Source organism: Limulus polyphemus, unplaced genomic scaffold (genome assembly GCF_000517525.1).
Source record: "Limulus polyphemus unplaced genomic scaffold, Limulus_polyphemus-2.1.2 Scaffold129, whole genome shotgun sequence".
Classification (NCBI taxonomy): Eukaryota; Metazoa; Arthropoda; class Merostomata; order Xiphosura; family Limulidae; genus Limulus; species Limulus polyphemus.
Window position 1 is genome coordinate 729,495 of NW_013665739.1, and position 23,427 is coordinate 752,921.

General features: G+C 31.4%; 1 protein-coding gene across 2 annotated transcripts in view; it reads right to left on the reverse strand.

Moving 5' to 3' along the window:
* Window positions 1-23,427, reverse strand: part of LOC111089786 — a 40,557-nt gene that overhangs the window by 2,817 nt on the left and 14,313 nt on the right. Inside the window, exons 2-4 of one of the 2 annotated variants that reach the window (XM_022402871.1) lie at window positions 15,398-15,763; window positions 4,573-4,848; window positions 3,047-3,067 (exon numbers count right to left, since the gene is read on the reverse strand). In XM_022402871.1, the coding sequence (XP_022258579.1) occupies window positions 3,047-3,067; window positions 4,573-4,848; window positions 15,398-15,763 (663 nt within the window). Of the gene's footprint in view, window positions 1-3,046; window positions 3,068-4,572; window positions 4,885-15,397; window positions 15,764-23,427 lie in introns of both variants that reach the window. The other variant, XM_022402866.1, reaches the window with a different exon arrangement.

The following is a 23,427-nucleotide window of genomic DNA, read 5'->3' on the forward strand; positions in this document are numbered from 1 at the left end:
AACAATAAAAATTAATATTTTAATTTTTGTCCGATGATTGACAACAATTGAATTTTTTGACTGAATTATTGGCGAATTTACTAAAGATAACATTTTATTTTCAGGCTAAACCATATATTTGTTTTAAGTTATCAATAATATAACACTAGTCTTGTACGAAAAAAAATTTATTTTTTATATTTAGGTTATTCAACAATACCTCTCATGTACCAAATATGGTGAAATATAAAAAGTAAACTACCATACACGTTAGGTATACTATTTTACTGAACGGATTGCTTTTGACAAAACTACAATACACGTTAGGTATACTATTTTACTGAACGGATTGCTTATGAAAAATTACTATACATGTTAGGTATACTATTTTGCTGAATGGATTGCTTGTGGAAAACTACCTTGCACGTTATGCACACTATTTACTGAACGGATTGCTTATGGAAAATTACCATACATGTAAGGTACACTATTTTACTGAACGGATTACTTATGGAAGACTACATTACACGTTAAGTACACTATTTTACTAAACGGATTACTTATGGAAGACTACCTTACACGTTAAGTAAACTATTTTACTGAACGGATTACTTATGGAAGACTACCTTACACGTTAGGTACACTATTTTACTGAACGGATTACTTATGGAAGACTACCTTACACGTTAAGTACACTATTGTACTGAACGGATTACTTATGGAAGACTACCTTACACGTTAGGTACACTGTTTTACTGACCGGATTACTTATGGAAGACTACCTTACACGTTAAGTACACTATTTTACTGAACGGATTACTTATGGAAGACTACCTTACACGTTAGGTACACTATTTTACTGAATGGATTGTTATGGTAGAACTAACAAAACCTAGAATGCAAGACATACAAAATAATACAGGCAGCTAGAATACATTATGATGTCATGCAAAAAGAATCGCTGGCTAGACTAAGAAATATGCTCAATCTGGTCATGTATTCCTGATGTAAGTTTGTACTTATTATTAAAATATATGCAAGTATTTTTGAAAATTACTCCCCTTTCTAAATATTATTTTACCCAATTTCTTGCTTAACTCTTAATTTACATCAGCACTTATAAGATCCACAACAACAAATGTATATTGATACGTTTTTGTTCACTTAAGTATTCTCTATTACTTATATAACTACTTACGATTGAAATTTTGGAGAAGGTAACGATTCAAGTGTGACATTACCCCATATTGTGAAGTGTTAATTTGTACCAAAATCTATTTAATAACAAAAAGCAGAGTTTTTAATATATTCTAAGCCTTAAAATTTGTTGTCCTGAACACATCAGCAACTTCCCTCTTTGTTATCTCTTTAAGTACATACTTGTTGGTACATCTTCAAACATGATTTTAAACCAATTAATCTGTGAAACTATTTGAAATGTCCTTGAAAGTAAGTTGTGTCAGACTAAATATGCCCCCCAGTGGCACAGCGGTATGTCTGCGGACTTACAACGCTAGAATGCTGGTTTCGATACCCGTGGTGGGCAGAGCACAGACAGCTCATTGAGTAGCTTTGTGCTTAATTACAAACAAACAAAACAGACCTGTGTAAACATGCCTTTCAAATCTATATTTAGTCTGTTTGTTTGTAATTAAGCACAAGCTACACAATGGGATATCTGTGCTCTGCCCACCACGGGTATCGAAAACCGGTTTCTAGCATTGTAAGTTCGCAGACATACCGCTGTGCCACTGAGGGGCGGTCTGTTTTGAAAGCTGTTGTTAGCTAAGTAATAATAAATATATAAACAAACACGGACAGTTTGTTTAATTTCGCTCAAAGCTACTCGATAGAAATTTGTGCTACCTGATCTGAAGTGTTAGGTTAGAGGGAAAGCAGCTAGTCAACACAACCAATCGTCAACTCTTGGGCTACTCTGATCGATTATTATGATTAAGCGTTAAAATATAGTACCCCCATCGATAAATAGGAAAGCATACTCTATGATGGTATTCGGGTATACAAATGTGATTTCGTTGAGTCTAATAAATCAATTAATTTATTTAAAGCACAATTAACCTTAAACCAACTTAATATATTTTATAACGATTGTGTAAGTGATCATTTTTCGTAGCCATAAAGTCGGGAAATGTAAATAACAATAAAAACACTCGCAGTTATTTTCATCTTTTTTGTTGTTGTTGTTTGTAATTAAGCACAAAGCTACACAATGGGCTATCTGTGCTCTGCCCACCACGGGCATCTTTTTTGTTAGCATGCAAACGTTTTTTTTTTAATTCTTGAGTTAATAAAAAAATTGGGAGTGATTGTCGATTAATTATTATATTGCAATTATTTCACACAACCAAAATTTATTTTTACACACACACACACATATATATGTACATATATATATATATAGAGAGAGAGCCTTTTTGAATTAGCCATGCACAATTCATATATATTAAGTCAAGAGCAAAGAACATTGTATAATTTTGATATAAAGAGTTAAAATTTACATAGTAACATTGCTGTCATAGCCTATCGTTATAATCGAAATAATATTAACATTAATTTTGTATGTAATAAAACCTCCTAAGTTGTCATCTTTCAGGAAGATCTTTAGTAAACTGGAAGTCAAAATGAATGAACTATTATCATACATTGTTTTTCAAATACACCACAGAAGGTTTGGATATTTCTGATGATTGATATGTTCAAAACTCTGATCAAACTGAAAATAATTGCGAGATGTACAATAATAATCCAGAATAATCCTAACTATTCAACTGTTTAAAGGTACTCATTAAAGTTGTAGTTCTTAACCAAAAAATTCCCAGGAGTACGGCCCATTTTTAAACTAGAATTGACTATAAAAGATAAATTCATGTTTCAGTCCTTAGAAACGTTACAAAGGTACATATGTAGAGAAAGATACTTATGGATAGCTTATGAATCCATATTTGTATGTACACCTGACTTTGTTTTGTTTGTAAAATTTAATGAATTTCTATGAACTACATATGGAATTCTATTAGAGAATAGAATAATAAATTTGATGTCTTACCTTTATTGACTGTTGCAAGTCCTGCAGAAAGAAAAGGGTGTAAGGAATTACAGTATACAGTTGATCCAATCTGATTACTTAATTTACAATAAAAAAAAACACGCGAGACTGCCAAGAATATTTCATCTTTATCTTATGTTTCAATACAGTTAATACTGTTGTATTTTCATTATATCTCCAAAATAGTTTTAAGTTACAAAGCGTGTTTGAAAGTAAGATGGATTTTTGTTTTGATGAAGCCAGTACAGATTTACTTCAACCAGAGTTTAAATAATTGGAAGCAGTCATTATGTAACATATCCAATAGAGCTAGATCACTCACTACAGCTTAACATTATTTTAAATGTAGTTTCTGGAAGTAAAATAATTGAAATTCAAATCGCTGTGTTGGATTTTGAAAAAAAAATCTTATACGTATCATATTTCAGATTTGGATTATTTAAAATATCGAAACCTGTATAAATATAATCAATTTTCTGTCAAAATAAAAATCATGAGATGTGCATAATCTTTTATCAGATTTTTATTTTGAAAGGGTATATATATCCCTTATTAAGCTTTTTGTTAAACAGGAAAATAGTTTTCTCTATACCTGACTGTATACCATAAGTTTAATTAAATTTGCTTGTGTATCGAGAGTTCATTAAAGTTTAATTAGTGATGTAATTACTTGTAATCAAACTTCGCGCTAGTATAAAGTAGGAACTATTTAGATAGAATTTCTGTTCAGCTGTATATGGAAAACTATCTATAAGAATAAAATGTTACAAACCATCCATTTCAAGTTTATTTGTTTTAGGTAAATTAGAAATTGCGTTTTTCACTCGTTGAATCCAACAGCATATTCGGATTAAAACAGTAAAATCAGGTTGATCGTTTGTGAAAACATTTGCTGTTTTATGTTCTCCAACGAACCTTTATAAAGACTCTAGTAGTTTAATTTCACAGTTGAGAAGTAATTCATTACAATCTTTTCCACTATGTTTATATATTTTTTTTAATGTCACGTATTCCCAAATCGAGTTTCTTTTATTTTGGTAGCACTTAGTGGGAAGTCATGCATGCTTTCACTATGATCAACTTCAATAATTAGAATCTAAAATCTTTTATCTAAGGAAATTTCCGAATAAACAGCCTCTAGTTGTGTTCATAGTTCTCACATAATCTGCAGGAAATAAATTACGCTTCCATAAGAATAAAAAATATATAATAAATTTCTCCAAAATTTCGAGAAAATAGAAAAACACAGTACAGTGTACGTATATTAAAAAACGTGTATTAGTTCCTTCTAAAGTTATATATGCTTTAATTGATTCATGGTTTAGAAAAACTTAAAATTGATCCATATAGACGCAAGCTAGATTTCTTTACTCACTTAGTTATGCATATACATATATGTATTCTTACTGGTAAACAGAATCGATTTAATTGTTTAGAAAGGAAACAGTTTTTTTTATCAGTGGAACTATACTAGAAATCTTCTTTAAAACTGAGAAATAAATATTATATGGAGTAAAACATGTTACCTGTGTAAAAGGATAGTTCTTTGGACACTTTGTAATCTGTTTCTGGAATATGCACTTCACACTGTAGAACTATTTTATCTGTCTTCGGAAAATCCTTTTGATTAAAGGTTCCACTGATCCAAATGGAATAAAGCTCTTTTGTAATGTTGACGAATTTCTTAGGTGCTTGTAAGAATGGATCTTTGAAGTGTTTGGGGAGGATTGCGCTAACGGAGATATCAGGTTGGGGGAACAGACCCATTGCTTCGCAAGATATGTCAGTTTCTAAACTAGAAACTTTAGTGTGAGAAAATGAAAATGTCTTAGCCTGAGCTGCAAAAAGAAAAAAAGAACAGTTTGTAATATGTTTTGTCCTGCGTTAACACGTTGTTTGTAAAAGGTATATTAAAAGTAAAGCATTTCCGAATTTAAACTTCAATTCGTCTAATAAATGTATAGTATTTAGGAGATTGATTGGAAGAAAATATCAACCTCATGGTAATAGTACATTAAACAACAAGGCAAGTGACATATTTATTTCCAAAGAGAACGATTTAACACATTTTCTTTCAATTTCTTTACTTTTCAATTTAAGGACGAATTACTTATCTATAAACTACATTAATATCATAATTTGTCTATTGTTTTATAAAACTCTTCATAAATGTGTTATTAGCTGTATAGTGTACTTACAATCAAATGAAATTATCTTCTGTTAAACTAAGTGTTTGTATTACTTATAATAAATCTGTAGAAATATGAGTTTTTAATAATTACATCCTCCCAACAATTCACAGTACTAGCAATACCTTAGAACGCTAAAATCTGGGGCTCAATTTCTCGTGTTGGATATAGCAGATAACCCAACGTGGTTTTGCTCCAAAACAAACAAACTCTTCTATGTAATGTTTTATATATTACTAAGACACCATTACATACATAAGTATACTTTATTACGTTAGATAGAAAACATAAAGACTCCAGTTGCATTAGTGAGTGCTAGAGTAACTCTTCTATGATTAATTAATTTTCTTGTCATCGTAATCGTAGTTATCTTCATACTTGTTGGCACCTATCTGAATACGTATAACATATTTAGTTTATATAGAAAGTTACTCCCGTGAGACTGAAATCAGTAAAATGTGGAACTTCTTGTACGCCCTATTCTAGTCATAAGTTTTTTAAATGAGCACATTCGTGACAACTGAGCGACTGGCAGACAATAAAAAAGAGGTTGACAGACTGACGGAATGTGACTGAATTGCTGTCGCTATCGAAAAATAAGCCTATTAATTGGTTGTTTGAGCATGTGAGAGAGAGGCTAGCAATACCTAATTCAATACGGTACAGAGAATGAGAGCAGAAGGACCGACTACAGAGATACAAGTATTCTTTACTTGAGAACAAAAGCTGTAGAGGTTCCCCTATCTAATGTGAAAACAGCAGTGGTAGTGTTGATTTACAGGTAATATTAGTTCTAAAGGAACCTTTTTACACCTATCAAGTTCACCTGTACAAAAAACTTGAGATACCGTGACGAATCTGATTTTCGTCCTGGTTCGTGTTGTACAATACTTGAATGATCAATATTTGCTTTATTTTACAGGTATGTTTAGTTTTCATCGTTGTAATGATCTATTTCTTCTTCAGATGTTGTTGTTGAATTTTGCGTAAACAGATGTTGTTGTTGAATTTCGAGTAAAGCTACTTGCGTTTTATCTGCTCTAGCCGTCCCTAATGTAGAAATGATAGCCTAGAGGTAATGAAGATAGTCAACACCACCCACCGCCAACTTTTGGCCTACTCTTTAAGTTGTATTGACCGTCACATTATAACCCCTCACGGCTGAAGGAGCGAGCTGATTCGGTGACAGGATTTGAACCCGTGACTCGCATATTGTGAGTTGAGAGCCCTAACTATCAGGACATGTCTGGCCTCCTTCATGTATTAACAAGAAAGTTTATCTTCTAAATACCTTTCTATCACACGGCAACTTGCAATTTTCTTATCCTAATCTTTTTAGTAGTTGAGAAAGCATTGGATATATTTTAATTTTGAATGTAGTAATCATATGGTGGTTGAGCAGGAAAATTACATAATATGTTGTCCGAGCCCAAGTGTGCCGTGACTTTATGTACAAATCAAATAATTTACATTGTTCATATACATTCAACCGGAGTTTTTCGTGTAAAAAAGTGGCTATAACAAGCACATCGTACCAGAGTGAAGAGTTTTTCTTTCTAATATTTAAACAAATCAAAAGGTTGGACTTAAGTTTAGAATTAATTAGAAGGAAGCGATTTGATTGAATTGTTTAAGACCCGGCGGAAAAATGTTCAACGTTTCACATACATTTCTACAACGTTAAAGAAATTGGTTCAGAATATCCGATTGTCAGTAGTGTACCTTTAATTTTGTTAGTTACTTCGATGACGAAATTCTTATTAGAATGATCAACCATACATCAATGTAATCAAATGTGTAGAGTTAAATGGCTTAATTGTCTCGAACATGATCGAACTGAATATCATGTAATTCGTGTGATAGAAGACAAACGAGTTCATTTGTAAGAATTAAATTGGTGAATTTCCTTTTTGAGCTGACATATCGCCCAAAATTCACATCTAATGTTTATACATTTATCAATATGTTTGGCATCTGGCCTGAAGGTTAGATGCTGAACAATAGAGGTATCAGATCGGCTCTAGCAGTATGGAAGGTATGACTCAGAAACCCAATGATAATGAAGAGTTTCATTATCTGCCTACTGTATCTAAACGCAATACCTAAAACAAGTTCCTAAGACTATTTGAAAGTTGTATTTAAAATAGTTGTTGACATTTCAATGCTTATATTGCTTTTATTTAGTACTATTGGTACTGCTTTATTTTTATTATACTTACCAATACCAAAGGTTCCTAGAAGCAGTAAATATAAGTTTAAAGTTGTTATACTGTTCTGTAATTTGTGATGTCGCTCTACACCATTAGTGGTGAATCACTTCAGATTCATTAAATTTCAACGTTTTACTTTATTTTATCCGCATATGCCAATCTGTATTTCTTGAAAACTACTCACTTTCATTCTTATTGTGGTGTATCACAAAAACAAATGTCCACTATGGTTGAGATGTCATCAAACATACTAAATAAAGATGTACCTAATAGAGGGATCAAACAAATGTCCACTATGGTTGAGATGTCATCAAACATACTAAATAAAGATGTACCTAATAGAGGGATCAAACAAATGTCCACTATGGTTGAGATGTCATCAAACATACTAAATAAAGATGTACCTAATAGAGGGATCACGACACTGTTTATTTCTACTTTCTCCTTTAATCAAAGTATCTCAGCATGAAATAATGCAACTTTGTAGTTCTGTTCTGATCAATGATCAGTTGTTATTTTAAGACAGCAGATGATTGTTTTCCAAATTAAAATAACATTGTAGTTAACCATTAGGAATTTATAAAAGGGTATAGCTTTGGTCTGCTTTTTATTGATTAGCTACAATGCAAATAAAATGCTAACCTACGTGTTTACACCTTTATCTGTAATCTAGCATTTGTTAATTTACTTTGTCAGCAGATATTTAAGTTTACTTAAAAAATCTTTATGTTGTATGTTTGTACTTTTTGGTGACTAGTATACGCAACATTTGTAACAATTATGGAGTATTTGTCTGAAAACTTGTTTATAATTAAAAAAAGCAACAATAGATCATTTTGTATGTTAAAAAACAAGGGTTTTCAATGTCATAAATAATCACACTCAACCAGTAATATATAGATATGTTTCTGATATTCCATCTTTAAGGAATTCACAAAGAAGGTTTTTTTTATATCATTCAGAGTGAAAGAGAATAAAAACGTAAGCCCGGAATGCAAGACAGAAATAGAAAATAAACATAGTGAAAACATATGCTCGTATTTTAAGTTATCAATAACATTAAATCATCAATAATTAAAAATGTATTTCTGCCAAATACATTTTTATGAAAGGTATTGCGTGAGTACTAAAATGAATAATTTGGTAAACATAATGTTAATAATATTTTTAACAAGTACATAGAGGTTCAATTTTAATATTTGATAGGGCGTGGTCTAGACTAAAATGCTCGTGTCATTATGCCTCTGCACATGTTCAATATTTTCAGCTTTAGATATGTTATAAAAGTAACGGTCAATTCGGTTCTTCATTTCAAAGCAGACAAAACCCTTGTAAATGGGGGTGTTGCTGACTGGCTGTCTTTGCTTTGGTTAAACGTTCAAAATTAGGAAAACTATACAGAAACTTTAGGGCTTTTGACCTAAACGTTTAGTCCATGTGCTAAGAAAGGTGCCTCTCAGGTTAAAACTATCAGTTTTTGTTATTTAGAAATTTCTCAGAATGATAAAAACATAATCTAGATAGAAAAAAACGAGTCATTATATAGTATTATAGAATATGCTTCTTCATTTAGAATAATGAAACGTGTTTGCGTATATTTACCCTAAGTGTAAATAAGCTTCTAGTCTTTCCTGTGAGGCCCGGCAAGGCCAGGTGGTTCGGGCGCTCAACTCACAATCTGCGGGTCGCGGGTTCGAATCACCATCACACCAAACATGCTCACCCGTTCAGCCTTGGGGGTGTTATAAAGTGACGGTCAATCCAACTATTCGTTGGTAAAAGAGTAGCCCAAGAGTTGGCGGTGGGTGGTGATGACTAGCTGCCTTCCCTCTAGTCTTACACTGCTAAATTAGGGACGGCTAACGCAGATAGCCCTCGTTTAGCTTTGCGCGAAATTCATAACAAACCAAACTGTTCTAGGAATTTTGAATTATTTAAAAATCAGCTAATAGTGCTCACAGTTAAGAATGAATTTATGTTCTATCTTTAAGGATTTGTTTAATCAAGCCTTTTCTTGCTGGTATAAACCGTGATACTAATTCACATCCTGTTTCTTCTTGAAACTTGTGCACTAGATTGTTTACTGACACACTCCAGTCAAACCTTTTATGAAACTAAACAAGTGCTTATACTGGAAACCGACTTAAGTGCGAAAATGGAAGACATTAATTTTAATGTTAAATTATTGCGTAAAGAAAACAAAATAATAAAAGTAATGTAAAATGCAAGAATATCACAGTTCAAGAGGGAGATGAAAGTATAGAATTGATTTCCATGATCATTGAAAGTTATGTTAATAAAGCCAAAGATATTTTAAGTGGTTCCACAAGATATAAATTTGCAAAGTGCGACACAGTCTAGAATGTGTAAAGCAAAGCTATAAAGATAACTGAAGAAAGAAAGTAACCTACTAGTCGCTCAGTGATGTGTCTGAGGATTTATTATGTTAAAATCGGGTAAGTAACCTATCAGTGGCTCATTGATAAGTCTGAGAGTTTATGATGCTAAAATCGGGTAAGTAACCTACCAGTGGCTCAGTGATGTGTCTGAGGATTTATTATGTTAAAATCGGGTAAGTAACCTATCAGTGGCTCATTGATAAGTCTGAGAGTTTATGATGCTAAAATCGGGTAAGTAACCTACCAGTGGCTCGTTGACAAGTCTGAGGATTTATGATGCTAAAATCGGGTTTTGAGAGCCGTGATTAATACAGCACAGATAGCCCAGTGTGTAACAAACAAAATCTAACAGATTATACTTTAAGAAAATCTTCAGCCAAAAATAGTGGCAGGTAAGAATTTTATTATTTACCAGATTAATCTCTGTCAGCAAGAAGTTTTCAACATATAACTCAACAATGAAATCAATTTGCTGAATCTTGGACAGGTTATTAAATCATTTGCTAGTACACATCCTAGCAAACATTCGAAGCATAAGTGTCGCCATTTTTCCAGAAAAAAAACAAATCTATACAGTTTCATTCTGAACACGTGTCTTTCTTGAATCGATTGCAACCAAAGAGAGTTTTGACATCATGATGAGTCTAATAAAAGGGCACAAATCTATATAAGACTACAAAATTTTGTTGTTATACCATGCTACTGCTAACTTTTTCTTTAAACAGTAATTTCATTTCTTTGAGGCCACTTCTTTGTGACAAGCCGAATGATTTTCTTTCGTTTGATACTAATTGCAAATAGAAAGGGTGGATGTTGTTAATAACATTGCTGTTGTATTTATGGTACTATTCGTTTATTTCATGGAAGGTAAAGCTTTACTTATCTGATATATTACAGATGTTACTTCTAGTCTTTTGGGCTTTGATAAAGGTTTATTGAAGACAATTTAGGCAAATCCATTAATAATACTTACGTCTGAAAGTTCCCTTCCAAAATGAACTTAAAAAATTACATTTAGCTTCCGCCAGAAGCTAAATTTCAATTAAGGAGGGGTTCCCAGGTGGATCAGCGGTAACCTATGATTTTAAAAGGCTAAAATCTGGGGTTTGATTCTTTGCGATGAACAGAGTGCAGATATCCCATTTTGTAGCTTTCAACTAAGAAAAACAACGTTCATTAAGGATTTTGCTAGATTCTTTGTTTGGTGCTATCGGAAGTTTGGTGCTAGTTCTGTATTCCTAGACTTTAAATATCATTGTTCAATTGTGTCAAGAAAACAGCCGGTTTTCCGTGAACGTGTACAATTAGAACCAATATGTAACTTTTTCAAACTAAAATTAAAATCCTAGATGAATTAACCTGATAGTTATAATGACTATCCGAGATAGTAAATCATGTTCGCTTTTCGAATCAAAAAAAATGAACAATCTATTGTAACCATGTCTTTTCTAACTATAAAAAGAAAATGCAACTTGAATTTTTCCATTTATCAGCTTAAATATATTTATACCATTAAAAATATGTTAAAGTACTGGATTACTTATAAAAGATATTAACGACCAGCCAAAATTCTAAACAAAAATTAGTGTGTTCTGCTTTAAAACGTAAATCGGATTGGGAGAAGAAAAAAGACTGAACTTAGAGTGCGTTGAGTAAATAATGTATAACATTTAATGCAAGGCGTTCTGTGTAGCATATATAGAACGTAACTATACCATAGGGTCATAGAAGATATACAAACTATTAAGCTATATGCCATTGTATCTTTCTTTAAGTTTATCTATATAAAATAAAATGTTTTCTCCATAGAAAATTTATAAAAGTCCTAAACGTATAAGTTGTTTTCATTTTAATTTGGTTTATATTTTCAGGTGGATTTACCTTATTAAAAGCTATATTGATTATTTGTGTATTCTTAATATTATTAGATTTGTATTTTTATCACACTATTATTTTACGTTTAAACCTTCTTAATCAGTTTTTAACGTATTTTACCAACCCTTGAAAGTTTTAATTATTGTTTTAATATTGTCGTTGTACGTTACCTGACAATACACAACGCGATAGTATTATATTGTTTGAGATTATTTCTATTTTCTTTAAATATGATTTTACACCGTAATTTTAAATTTAAGCTCTGTTAACGGTTTTATGAGTCATATTTTTGTGACAGGTTTCAGCTTGTTAATCACGATTAAAAGCTAAATTTCGGAAATATCATTTATAATCCATGAGTTAAATAATGTGTTAATTTTAATTTTCGGAAATGTCTTCTATTCTCCATTATGTAATATAGTTTTCCAGAAATACCACATATATATATATGTTTTTACACATTATATATTTGTGTTGTCTGTTTGAACATATTTAAAGTAATGTTAAATAGTTACGTTTGAATGCAAATATTTTTGTTTTCTTGAAGTTTCTATTAATTTGTCTTTTATATGCTTCACATTAGAGGTGTGTGGGATCAACATTTCAAGTTAAACATTTGTTCGCGAAAAACAACTACCGAAGACAATTCTGTCTCAACACCAGAACTCATCTTCTAAGCTTGACCTGTGGCAGTCACATCTGAAGTTCTATTTGTATGCAATACAGGAAACTAAATGTTGTGATATAAAAACCTAAGTTAGTGAAGGAATGAGTCTCTTTAGGTGTAGAAACACACCAAAATTACAATTGAATGAAACTATTTTTCTTCACATTTCTCAATTAATTTCTTATAGAATATTGTATGGAATACTTATATCTATACCTGCTTATGTGTTGTACACGCTTACGTTATAAACAGACTAGACATTTGAATAAATTTGTAGAACCATCCATAAAATTACAAATATAAGCCTTATAAAAGCAGAAATATAGTTACTGTTCTGCAAGACAATGAGTGGGAGAAAGGGTCTTGGTGTCTTTTAAAGATATAATAGTTGATGTCCGTATAGCTGAAACTTCGTTATTTCTTTGGCTAGCAGCATTAGGCTGTCTCAACTGAAAATTTCTTACAACAGATTCAGCCACCTCCAATCACTCATGCAAAACCAAACTTTTCAATAACCAAGCTGAAAGATAGTTTTCCTCAAATGCAACCAGAAAAATATAGCTTTAACAGCACTTGAAGAAAAAACTGTGAACAATGAATGTTTGCCGTGATCTGAGGAGTCGTATTTTCCTCTTTACTACTACTAACAGTAGGATAAAAATATGGTAAAAATCACATAAATAACTTTACCCTCTTGTGTTATTTGGACAGCACAAGCTGCTGAAATAGTAAAATGATATTATACACATTCATTTGGATTTTTTTCTAAAAAGCGTTGTTGCCAACTATGCTCATCTCATAATGATGCATTTTCAACTTGTTGAACAAAAGCCCTTCCAAGACAATATTGCAATAATACGCCGTGTTTATATTGTCAAAGACTAGTTTGAAGGGCATTAGAATGACTTCAGTAGGCTGCCTAGGCTATGACCTTGCGAGTTATAGCAGGCAGTTACAGACGGTATTGTTGTTTGTTTTAGTGAACAGGTTAGTGTTATTGAACAATTATATAAAGCAATGTTGCAAGTGTTATTGAAAAGGAGTAGGTTATGATGTTATGAGTGTTAGTGTGCGTTTACAGATTGTGATGTTGTAACGTTTAATGTGCAAGGATTTGGATTTACACTACGGTATGTCAAATTCCAGAAGAGCTATAGATGTGAAGAGAATGATTTCTTTTTCGTACGTAATTGAGCAAACTTATATCTAGTGATCATGTGTGTGTACAAGCCAGAGCAGTGTGTTGTAAGAGATGTACCGTTAATGTAATCCACGGTGTAATAGCTTGGATAATTTCTCTACAGAGCTGTAGAACATTAAACCAAATTGAGTGAAATATAAAATTATATATTAACGCTGTATTTTCTGTATGTTAGTCTGTGAATCGAATATGTATTAAGAGTGAAAGGTACACCGTTAGAAAGGAGCCTTTCGAGCACGATTTGGTGTGCACAAGATGTATTGCGTATTAAAAGTTAATAGAGTAAAAACAATGAAATTCTTGGTATTTGCCGTAGAATAAAAACATGGTAAAAATCACATAAATAACTTTACCCTACTTGTGTTGTTTGGACAGCACAAGCTGCTGAAGTGATGAAATAATATTATGAACATTCGTATCATGAATTAAAAATTAATTTAATAGAGTAATAAAAACAATGAAATTCTTGGTTGGCCTCATAGGAGGCAAATATAAGTTTGTAACTTCTCTATTTTCAATGTCATATTATATAAAAGATCTAATGGAATTGTAACTAATTTACGCTAACTAGGAAAAATGAGAGGAAAGTAGAATCAATTATTATTTGATTTTATCACTTATTTGGGTGTGACTTTACAACGAGATATTTTCACTTACTTAATAAGCAGTCATGCCTAAAGTTTGCGACAAGAAAATCCGTAAACTTTAGGTTTTTTCCACATTCGTATTAAATCGTTTATTTTGAATTCAAAATCAGAAACATCGTCCAGTTCGACTGACGAAGACGCTTTGGCAATGCCTTGTTGGAGAAAAAAAGGAGATCTCAAAAGCTATTTTTACATGCTTCTGGTTTTGGATGCGAAGTGCAAATTTAAAAAAATGTGAAAACAACATCTTGAGTTTAAGCGATTTTTATAACAATGTTTAGACCTCTTGAATTTTAGTGTTCCGTCGGACTTTGGCGTTTAAACCGAAACTTAATAAGTTGTTTTTTGTGTGTTTTTTGCAATGCAAAGCTACATAATGGATCATCTGGCTCTGTCCACCGCAGGGAATTTTACCTAGGGTTTTTACAATGCGAGTTCAAAATATTACTACTGCTCTACCAATGTACACTTATTAAGGAATTACAAGTACTTATGATTGCTAAAATGAATATATTTTCATCTATTTTCAATAAATGTTAATTGCATTTGTATAAAATGTTGTGTTTGTAATCTGAAACATAATGCTATTTATATTTGTAATAGAGATTTTTGAAAGTGAATCAAGTGTTAGCTAAATTAGTTAGTTATGTTAAGCCTAATGAACTGCATTTAACTCTAAACGTACCTAAGTGTACTTAACTGACAAAATAACAGTACTAAAAAACAGGCAAGTAGATAAACTGCTTTCAAGCACATGTTTGTGAAACTTAAAAGATGATACTTCTCATGAATTCATGAATTCTCTCAAATACAAATCTCATAGTAATAAACATACCAAATTAATTTTTCCCATTTGTGAGAAACTTAGGGCAAATAAAGCAACTAATATATATATATGTAGTCTACTATTAAAGCTTCGGACATGGACCATGTTTAAATGCAACATCATTTATTATATTTAAGATTTTAAAAACATAATTCATTCGAATTACGCTGAAAATATTTTACAGGACGACCGACTAAAACACTTTACAAAAGTAATATGTATAAGTAGTTCCAAAAAACAGAACCTGTAAGCAAGTGAACGTAATGATAGCTATGTTTTATTTCTCCTAAGTATACCTTTAATATTATGTTAAGAAAGAACATATTTAAATACTTACAATATACGATCATTTTTTGGTGTTGTTGATCATGACCAGCAAGAGACAATACCTGGCATGTATATTTACCACTAATTTCCAACGTAGGATGTAGAAGATAGAGAGCTCGGTAGTGGAAGTAGGGATCAGGAGAATTGACTTTGTAAGAGCGGTCAAGCCTATTTATCAACATTTCAGAAATATGTCTTGAATTTAGTTTAGGAATCCACTGGTAGATGGGCTCTAAGTTGTTGTTAAAGAACCACTTGACTACGAGCCGGAGATCATTTGCAGTATAATTATACTCACAGTCTAAAATCACGTGGTCTGTTCCGTTTTGAACTGATTGTGGTACTGAAAGACGCAATATTTTTACAGCCAAGGCAACTGCAAAAACAATATATATTTATGTAATTATATAAATGCATGAATGACAAGAAAAAACTCCTTGTTATCGACAAATTAACTTAATCTTCATGTACTTAGTGTGATAAATTTATCAGAATAACGTTTATATAAAATTAAAAGCAATTATTCCCAATAGAAAAAATGTAATGGTATTTATGCGATTTTAAAAACTAAAAATTAAGCTGAAATTTCTTTGTTAGTTGATAATAATACGAGTTATCGAATCCCACGTAGTTAAATTTTAGTTATCCTCTTTCATTTCCAGTCCACAGTTTGTTACACAAAATTACTGCAAGGAAAATGCAACAAAGTTATTGGTATCAGCAATGCTATTAATAAAACAAAACAAAACAAAAAAAACCGACACAAAATATTGTAATAATAAACATCATTGAAATTTAAACTTTTATTGATGTTTTATTATAGTTTTATTGATGTTTTATTATAGTAACATCTCTCACACCATTTAGTTGATATGTATGGCTTTTAAATTGTTAGTTATGTCTACGAAATGAATTATTATAAACAAAATGAAACAAGTATAGCTTATAAATATTTCACACACCAAATATATCACAAACGAGTTATATGATTTAAGCTAACTATATCAGTGGCCTCTTTTAGAAACACGAAATGGTACTCAAAGCTTTCGTCCTGTGCATGAAAAAAGAAATCTAATAGAAGATTTAACAAAGTTTTAACTTCTGAATAAAGTGATTAAATCTGGATTTCTTCTCTCGGAAGTGATTACGAATATGGAAAAGCATATCCTTATAAAGACGAATTTATAGTTTTTCACCAGTAGGTTCCTGACTATTTCATTGGTTCGTACAATTTAATATAAGATAGCAAGTTTAATAAAAACTGGAAGATTTTGATTTTTTTCTAATGTAAAAAACAAAAACGTACAATATATTTTTGAATAATATCTTCTGTCAAATTAAAAAAACACACGAAGAAAAACTGTATTCTTTATCGCTACCTTATTACATTATACTTCAGAATTATGCTGGGTACCTCATTACCTATAGTGTTATTTGGTGGAAATCTAAAACGTACCTTTTTTCCTTTCCTCACAGATTGAATAATTCATGTCTGTCATATGTTACTTAAACATATGATTTAAGCGTTTTATCGTCAATGAATTTTATTTGATTTCACAATCCCATTACCTGCATAATTTACTTCAGAGATCTTGATTCATTATAAAATTGTGAGGGCGTTAAACTATCAGAAGTACAGTATTAGAAATAATTATGGAAATACTGAGGAAATAGGGCATGAAATATATATATATTGTGGCAAAACGGAAGTCTTCCTTTTGTTTCTGGTTGTGTAACGGGAGTGTAAATAATGCCTCAGAACTATTGTATTTATTCAATAAGTATATTGTTAGTTACTTTCTCGGATAAGGAATTATGTATTATTAATTACTTTTTCAAATAGGGAGTAATATTTGCTTTAACGTAGAACAATTCTTCAGTCTTGAACCTGTCATAACGAATGTAAATAATATAAATAAAACTATTGATTTTATTGTATATTTTCTCAATAATTTGAGAAGGTATGATAAAAATGAGCGTATAAGAATGCCTAAATTCCATCCTTTATAAAGTCAAATAGTTAGAGGCTTTAAGATAAACTTCTCCGCTACATATCATAATGCATATTGATTATAGAGTATCAGTTTTGTTTTAATGGCTGTTTAAACATTGTTCTATTATCGTTGTTTATTTGCGGCTGAAAGTGTTTGATTAACAAACTCCATACAACAAGTAATTCCATTTTTCACAGATACATTACAAGTATAGATAAGTAACATCAGATATCTCTCTTGTTCCTTTAATCTTCTTCTACTGACTTCATTCTCATGTGATAACACTGAAAGCACGTATCAGCGTTACTTAATTAACACTTGTAGATTGACTTAAGGGATGCTTCGATAACGTTACTGTATTACGTCTTTCTTACATGTAATTTTAGAAATAATGTAAACCTTAATTACTAGAAGAAATATTTGAGCTTAAATGTTTATTTGCTACTGTCAAGAGAATCATGACAACTAACTTTCAGATTTCGCAATTTTTTTAAATAATTGTCACATAATAAGGTGATAATATATATTAAAACAAAACTTTCATCACGTCTCTATATAAAACATATGTGTTCATTATGGATTTGGTATATCTAACGTACCAATACTAAGAAATAGATATGAAGAAAAAAATTATTTTTGTCAGATCGTTTAGAGTTCTGCAGCTTTTTGGTGTCTAGTGGGAATATTGTAATGTTACTGTTCGTGGTATAGAGAATATTATGTGACTGGAAAGATTAAAAGGAATCCTGTTAAGTATGTATATATGCACTGACCAATGAATATTACATAGAATTAGGCCGATTTCATTAATTTAAACTTTTTGTTATATAACTAGAGAGAAATAAGTGCAATGTGATACATTCGTGTCTTTCTGTTCGGAGGAGCTGTCATTTGAGAGGTCCAACGTCATTTAATAGTTAGCGTGCAATTTTATTTAGTAGTACAGATACGTACCGTTTCCCAATATTAACAGATCGAGAGGATAATTTGAGAATTATATTAGACATGACAATGTTAAGTTGTGGCTAAGCAGTAAGGTGATGGTTTATAACGTTAGAATTCAGGGTTCTATCCTTGTGGTGGGCACATCCCAGAAAGCCCATTGTTCACTTTTGTGCTTGAAGAATAAACATAGTAGATGTTTTGATATAAAGAACTGGTCCTTTTTATTTCTAGAGTAGGACAACGTTTCGGAAATTATACTTATGCTTTATTTAGGTCAAAGTTAAAGGCTCGGGTATAGAAGCCGAAACCTCAGCCACACTCACGGAACAGGGAAAAGTCTATAAAAGCCCACAAAAACTCTACCAAATCTATACTGCCTAAAATACTATTGAAACAATACACATAGTATTTTTTTTACAATTTATAAGCGATTAACAAGCTCTATTCTGCTGTTAGGCAATGTACTTTTGGTTATTCTTATGAAATATTAGAATAAAAGTATTCTTTAATGTTCCTATATGATATATTTTAGCATATAATATGTTATATAACTACAGTTATAGAGTATCAAAAATCTTTAACGAGGGGATTGTTTTAAACAAATTTGTTCATTATCATAATGGCAGAGTCCTTTATAATATTATTTTTCAGGTTCAATCCCTTATTACCTTATTTTTCATACAATCACAGAAGCGTAGAGCTTAATGAACCTAATCATTTATATCTGAAACAACATGAAGAAGAAAGTCGATTAATTTTACAAAATTCTCATTTATATTCTGGAGTTTCTAATTTACATATTTCAGGGACTTAAGTGAAAGAAAGTGATTACACGATTAATAGAAAAATGTCACATATCTCTAGTTTAAAAACCAGGTATTCGAATTTCATAATTTCTATGTATTATTAGAGTCTAAACACCTGAAGCTTTTATGTGAGTTTTAATTAGATGAAAAATTATCATTGCATCAGACTTAATTTAAGCTACAGGATTATGTTGGCACAAATCCAACTATAAGAACTAACTAAGGTTTAACAACTATATGATAGAGGGATTTCTGTAGTAATCATCATTCGACGAAGAAATATTGAAATCTTATTTTTAATCAAAACCATTTCAATTGGGGTGATATATAATGTAATACTTTTCTTTAGTACATCTTAACTATGTTTCATTTCTCTGGGTAAGTAAGGTAAATGGTTTAATATAATGAGTATTAACTTGTTGTATTTTAGTATATAAACCTCATGAAGAAAGAAAGTTCTAATTCTACTTTGTATTTTGAAACGTTTTATTAGAAACTAAATGATTTTTCCTTTATTTCTTTTATCTCCATGTAAAACAAAATTTCAAAATATATTTTTCTTTTTGCTATAACAAACACCTTATGGTTTTATTCGTTAATTATATCGTTCAATCGTGAGGATGTCACATGATATTTAATCAAACACTTCGGTGGGCGCCATCTAGTGGTAAAAGTCATAAATAGCTACACCTGATTTAGTTCAATATTATATATGCAAATACAAAGTTATATCCAGCAAAATTTAGTTTTCTCTGTGTAAATACTGGTTTTACTTTCCAGTACATTAAAATTTGCCATTTATATCATTCGCTATTACATAACATTCATGCATCTTTCCTTATACAGAAACACATTGTATCATTGCATTTCAGTGTTTGATCGAATATCGCATTTTCTTGGTAAAAAAACATAAAACAAACAAACAAATCCATTCATCCTTTTATTTCTCAAGAGATTAATCAGTTATCTAAGGATGGCATCCACTCCGCATGCATACATACGGTTTTGATGCCATGCTTATTCTTACCATAAGTGATCGATGGAGTGATCCTAGTGTACTCGGTATATTACGATGAAGATTAAATCAAACACATGCATCGATAAATTGAGTAAGATAAATTAAACTAGATTTGAAACAAATATTTAATGTTATATTGTTAGCTGCACAGATTTTTCTTTTAATTTCAAATCAGCTTGACATTATCGTCAAGCTTGTTTAAATACTTGGAGCAGATAAAAATCACGGAATCACCTCTTTTTAGAAATACTATTATCTCAAATAGACACATACTCCATAACATGTAAACTTTACGAAGATGAACGTTCATTAGTATATATTTCTACATGCTACACGTGCTCTTCGAAATCAATATCTGGTATATTTACTTTCGGAAACAAATACACATAAGTACATTCTAAGCAGCTTTATAAACAGTAGAAAGAAACATTATTTACAAGTATCAAAGTGTATATCTATATAAATATAATAGTACTGTCTGTTATATATCCATGTAACTGCTTCGCAGGGTGTGGATGAATCTTCACCAAAATTGTTATGAAGGTTTATCGTTTATCTTTATTCATGTTTCTTAAATGTATTTGTAACGAAACTTCATTAAAAATAACTGTATAGCTTGAATCGTTGATTTTCAAGTCAAAATGTATGAAAAAGTGGCGTTCTTTTTGAAGTTGGTCTACAATAGTATCTAGTTTAATTGTAAGAGCAAAAATATAAATACTAAATTCACGTACATTTATTAAAGTGAATATTGAGGAACTCATTGTATATGGCAGTTTACTAAACATTATTGTAAGTGTATAACTACACTTCGTTTTACCGGTTCATATTCTCTTTCACACATGGATAAAAAAAATGTGATAATGCCTGAACTGTTACTGTTTTATTATTCAAGCAATGCCTGACATTGCATAAATAATAATTTGTTGGGCTCATATTTTTGAAGAACTTGTAAATTGAAACGTTGTGGATTAAAATATCCATATTCACTGGTAATTGATAATTTCAAATGCAAATATGACTTGTATGCAACAGAGTACACTGGGCCAACTTGATTCTACACCATGTTGAGAAAACTAAAACATCAATGAATTATTGAGATGTAGTAAACTGGGAAAACGTGTCTATATAGTAGACTAAAAACTATTTTATGGCACTATTATGTCACAAAGTGTTAATTACACTTTGTATTAGCAATTTAGAAACATATGTTAACGTATTGGTGTGTCGCCTAAGTGCGAGCCATTGCGTCACGTGTTTAGTGTGAATATATTTGGTTTATGAATAATTCCCGGCCATTCGAAAGTGAAATTCTGACACGGTTCGCTTTCTGGTTGAAGAATATGAGCAGTTATTTATGTGGAAGGATATTTGTATAGAGGGATTGTTAATCAATGTAGAGCCAAATATTCCAAAAAAGAGGAGCCTAAAAATGTACTCTAGGAAAGCGAACGATTTCACTCAGCAGGACAGTAAAAGGCTCTGAATCACACTCTGGACCAATCAGGACAACACTCCTCGACAAATTAGATATGTCGTGTTAAGGAGACTACTCATACCACAAAAACCATTGGATCAATCTAGACGTATTTCCTGGTCCTGTTAACAAGACAATAAACGAGGATTTTAAGTTGACAAAGACTCCAATCTATAGGTTAACAAATTTCCACCCATAAGCCAAAATTAACTACAATTTTTATGTGAAGCTGGGCGAATAAACTAGAATTTCAGTAATCCCATTCGACCATGCCTGTAAAATTTCCGTTAGTACAGCTCCGATAGAGTTTTCTGGCTTTGTTGGTTTAATTGTGTTCTTAGAAAGCTGTTAGCTACGTACATTAGAGGGTATGTAGAAATGCTGTGAAGATTAGCCTCGCCGTTCTTCGCAGAAGGTTGACACAGAGGAAATTGGGGTTTCGAATAATAGTACATAATGATGGTCATCAACTTGAGCGTGAGCAACAATAGTTCCAAAGGAATCATGTGGCCTGGAACCTCGTTCTTATAAGGTGGGACTAACCCCAATATTGATATTTTAGAATAGTTTTAGAAAGTTTTTTCTGCTTTTAACCAATTAATCAATTTGATTGGATGTATTTGAAGGTAGGTGAATTAGTATGTTTTAAAAATTATGTTATTGTTTATGTATTTACAGTAAGTTTAAAGATGTGATTTTTCCATGATACTTGAAGTAATATCTATACTATTTTAGAGAAACAAATTTAGTGTTTTTACAATTCAATAGGTATAGCGTACGAAATATGTTGCTTTTGTGTAGACCCCGGTGTTTGAGGGCATATATCACCCTCTTTGGAAAGAGCACGGATAGCTCATTGTATAGCTTTGAGCTTAACCACAATCAAACAAAATCACTATGTTTAGAAAATTTATATTTACAAAACTGCGTAAGATGTTAAATCATATTTTCAGGTTAATTTCATGTTATAAAGCTAGTGAAAAAACGAAACTAAATAAAACAATCTATCAGAAGACTTGAAATTAGAGAAACTAATTTTAGAAATATTATGTAGGTGAAACTGGAATAATTGCTAAAAAAGAGAAATTTTGGACATAAAAAGGCATTAAATATGGAAACTCAAATAATGTCATTTTTATTTTCGTATCAGAGATTTTGGCTATGATATCAACTGAAAATTAACAGTAATTTAACACAAAACGAATAGCTAAATAAAACATCGAATCTTTGGAAGCTGTTCAATCAAGAGCTTGTTTAATTTCAAAACCTCCCAAGGTTACTTCAAGCTACACAAAGTCCCGACCACCTTAGTTCTTAAGAAAATCCAAAGTCCTCGGGTCACGTATACATTGTTGATCATTTTCCTGCAAGAAGACAACATAAGACTGAAGAGGGCGCACGAATGTGTCGAAACTAATTTATTTAATTTCTTCTGGTAGTTGTGTTTTTTTATTGGCTTGATGTGGCCTGGTGGTTAGTGAGCTCGACTCTCAATCTGAGGGATCGAAACCTGTCACTTAACATTAAGCCCTTTCGTTAGTAAAGGGTATCCCAAGAGTTAGCGGTGGGTGCTGTTCAATAGTTCTATCCATTCAAAATTGGGGACGTCTAACGCAGATAGCCCTCAAGTAACTTTGTGCGAAATTCAAGAAACTACTTTATAATATTTTTATTGCACTCTCTTAGACTTGTTTATGTACTCTTCTTCATGGTACATTTTCTTTATTTGTTTGTTTCATAAACTTGCGCAAAGCTACTCAAGAGCGCTAATAGTCCCTAATTTTGAACTTCCAGAGTAGC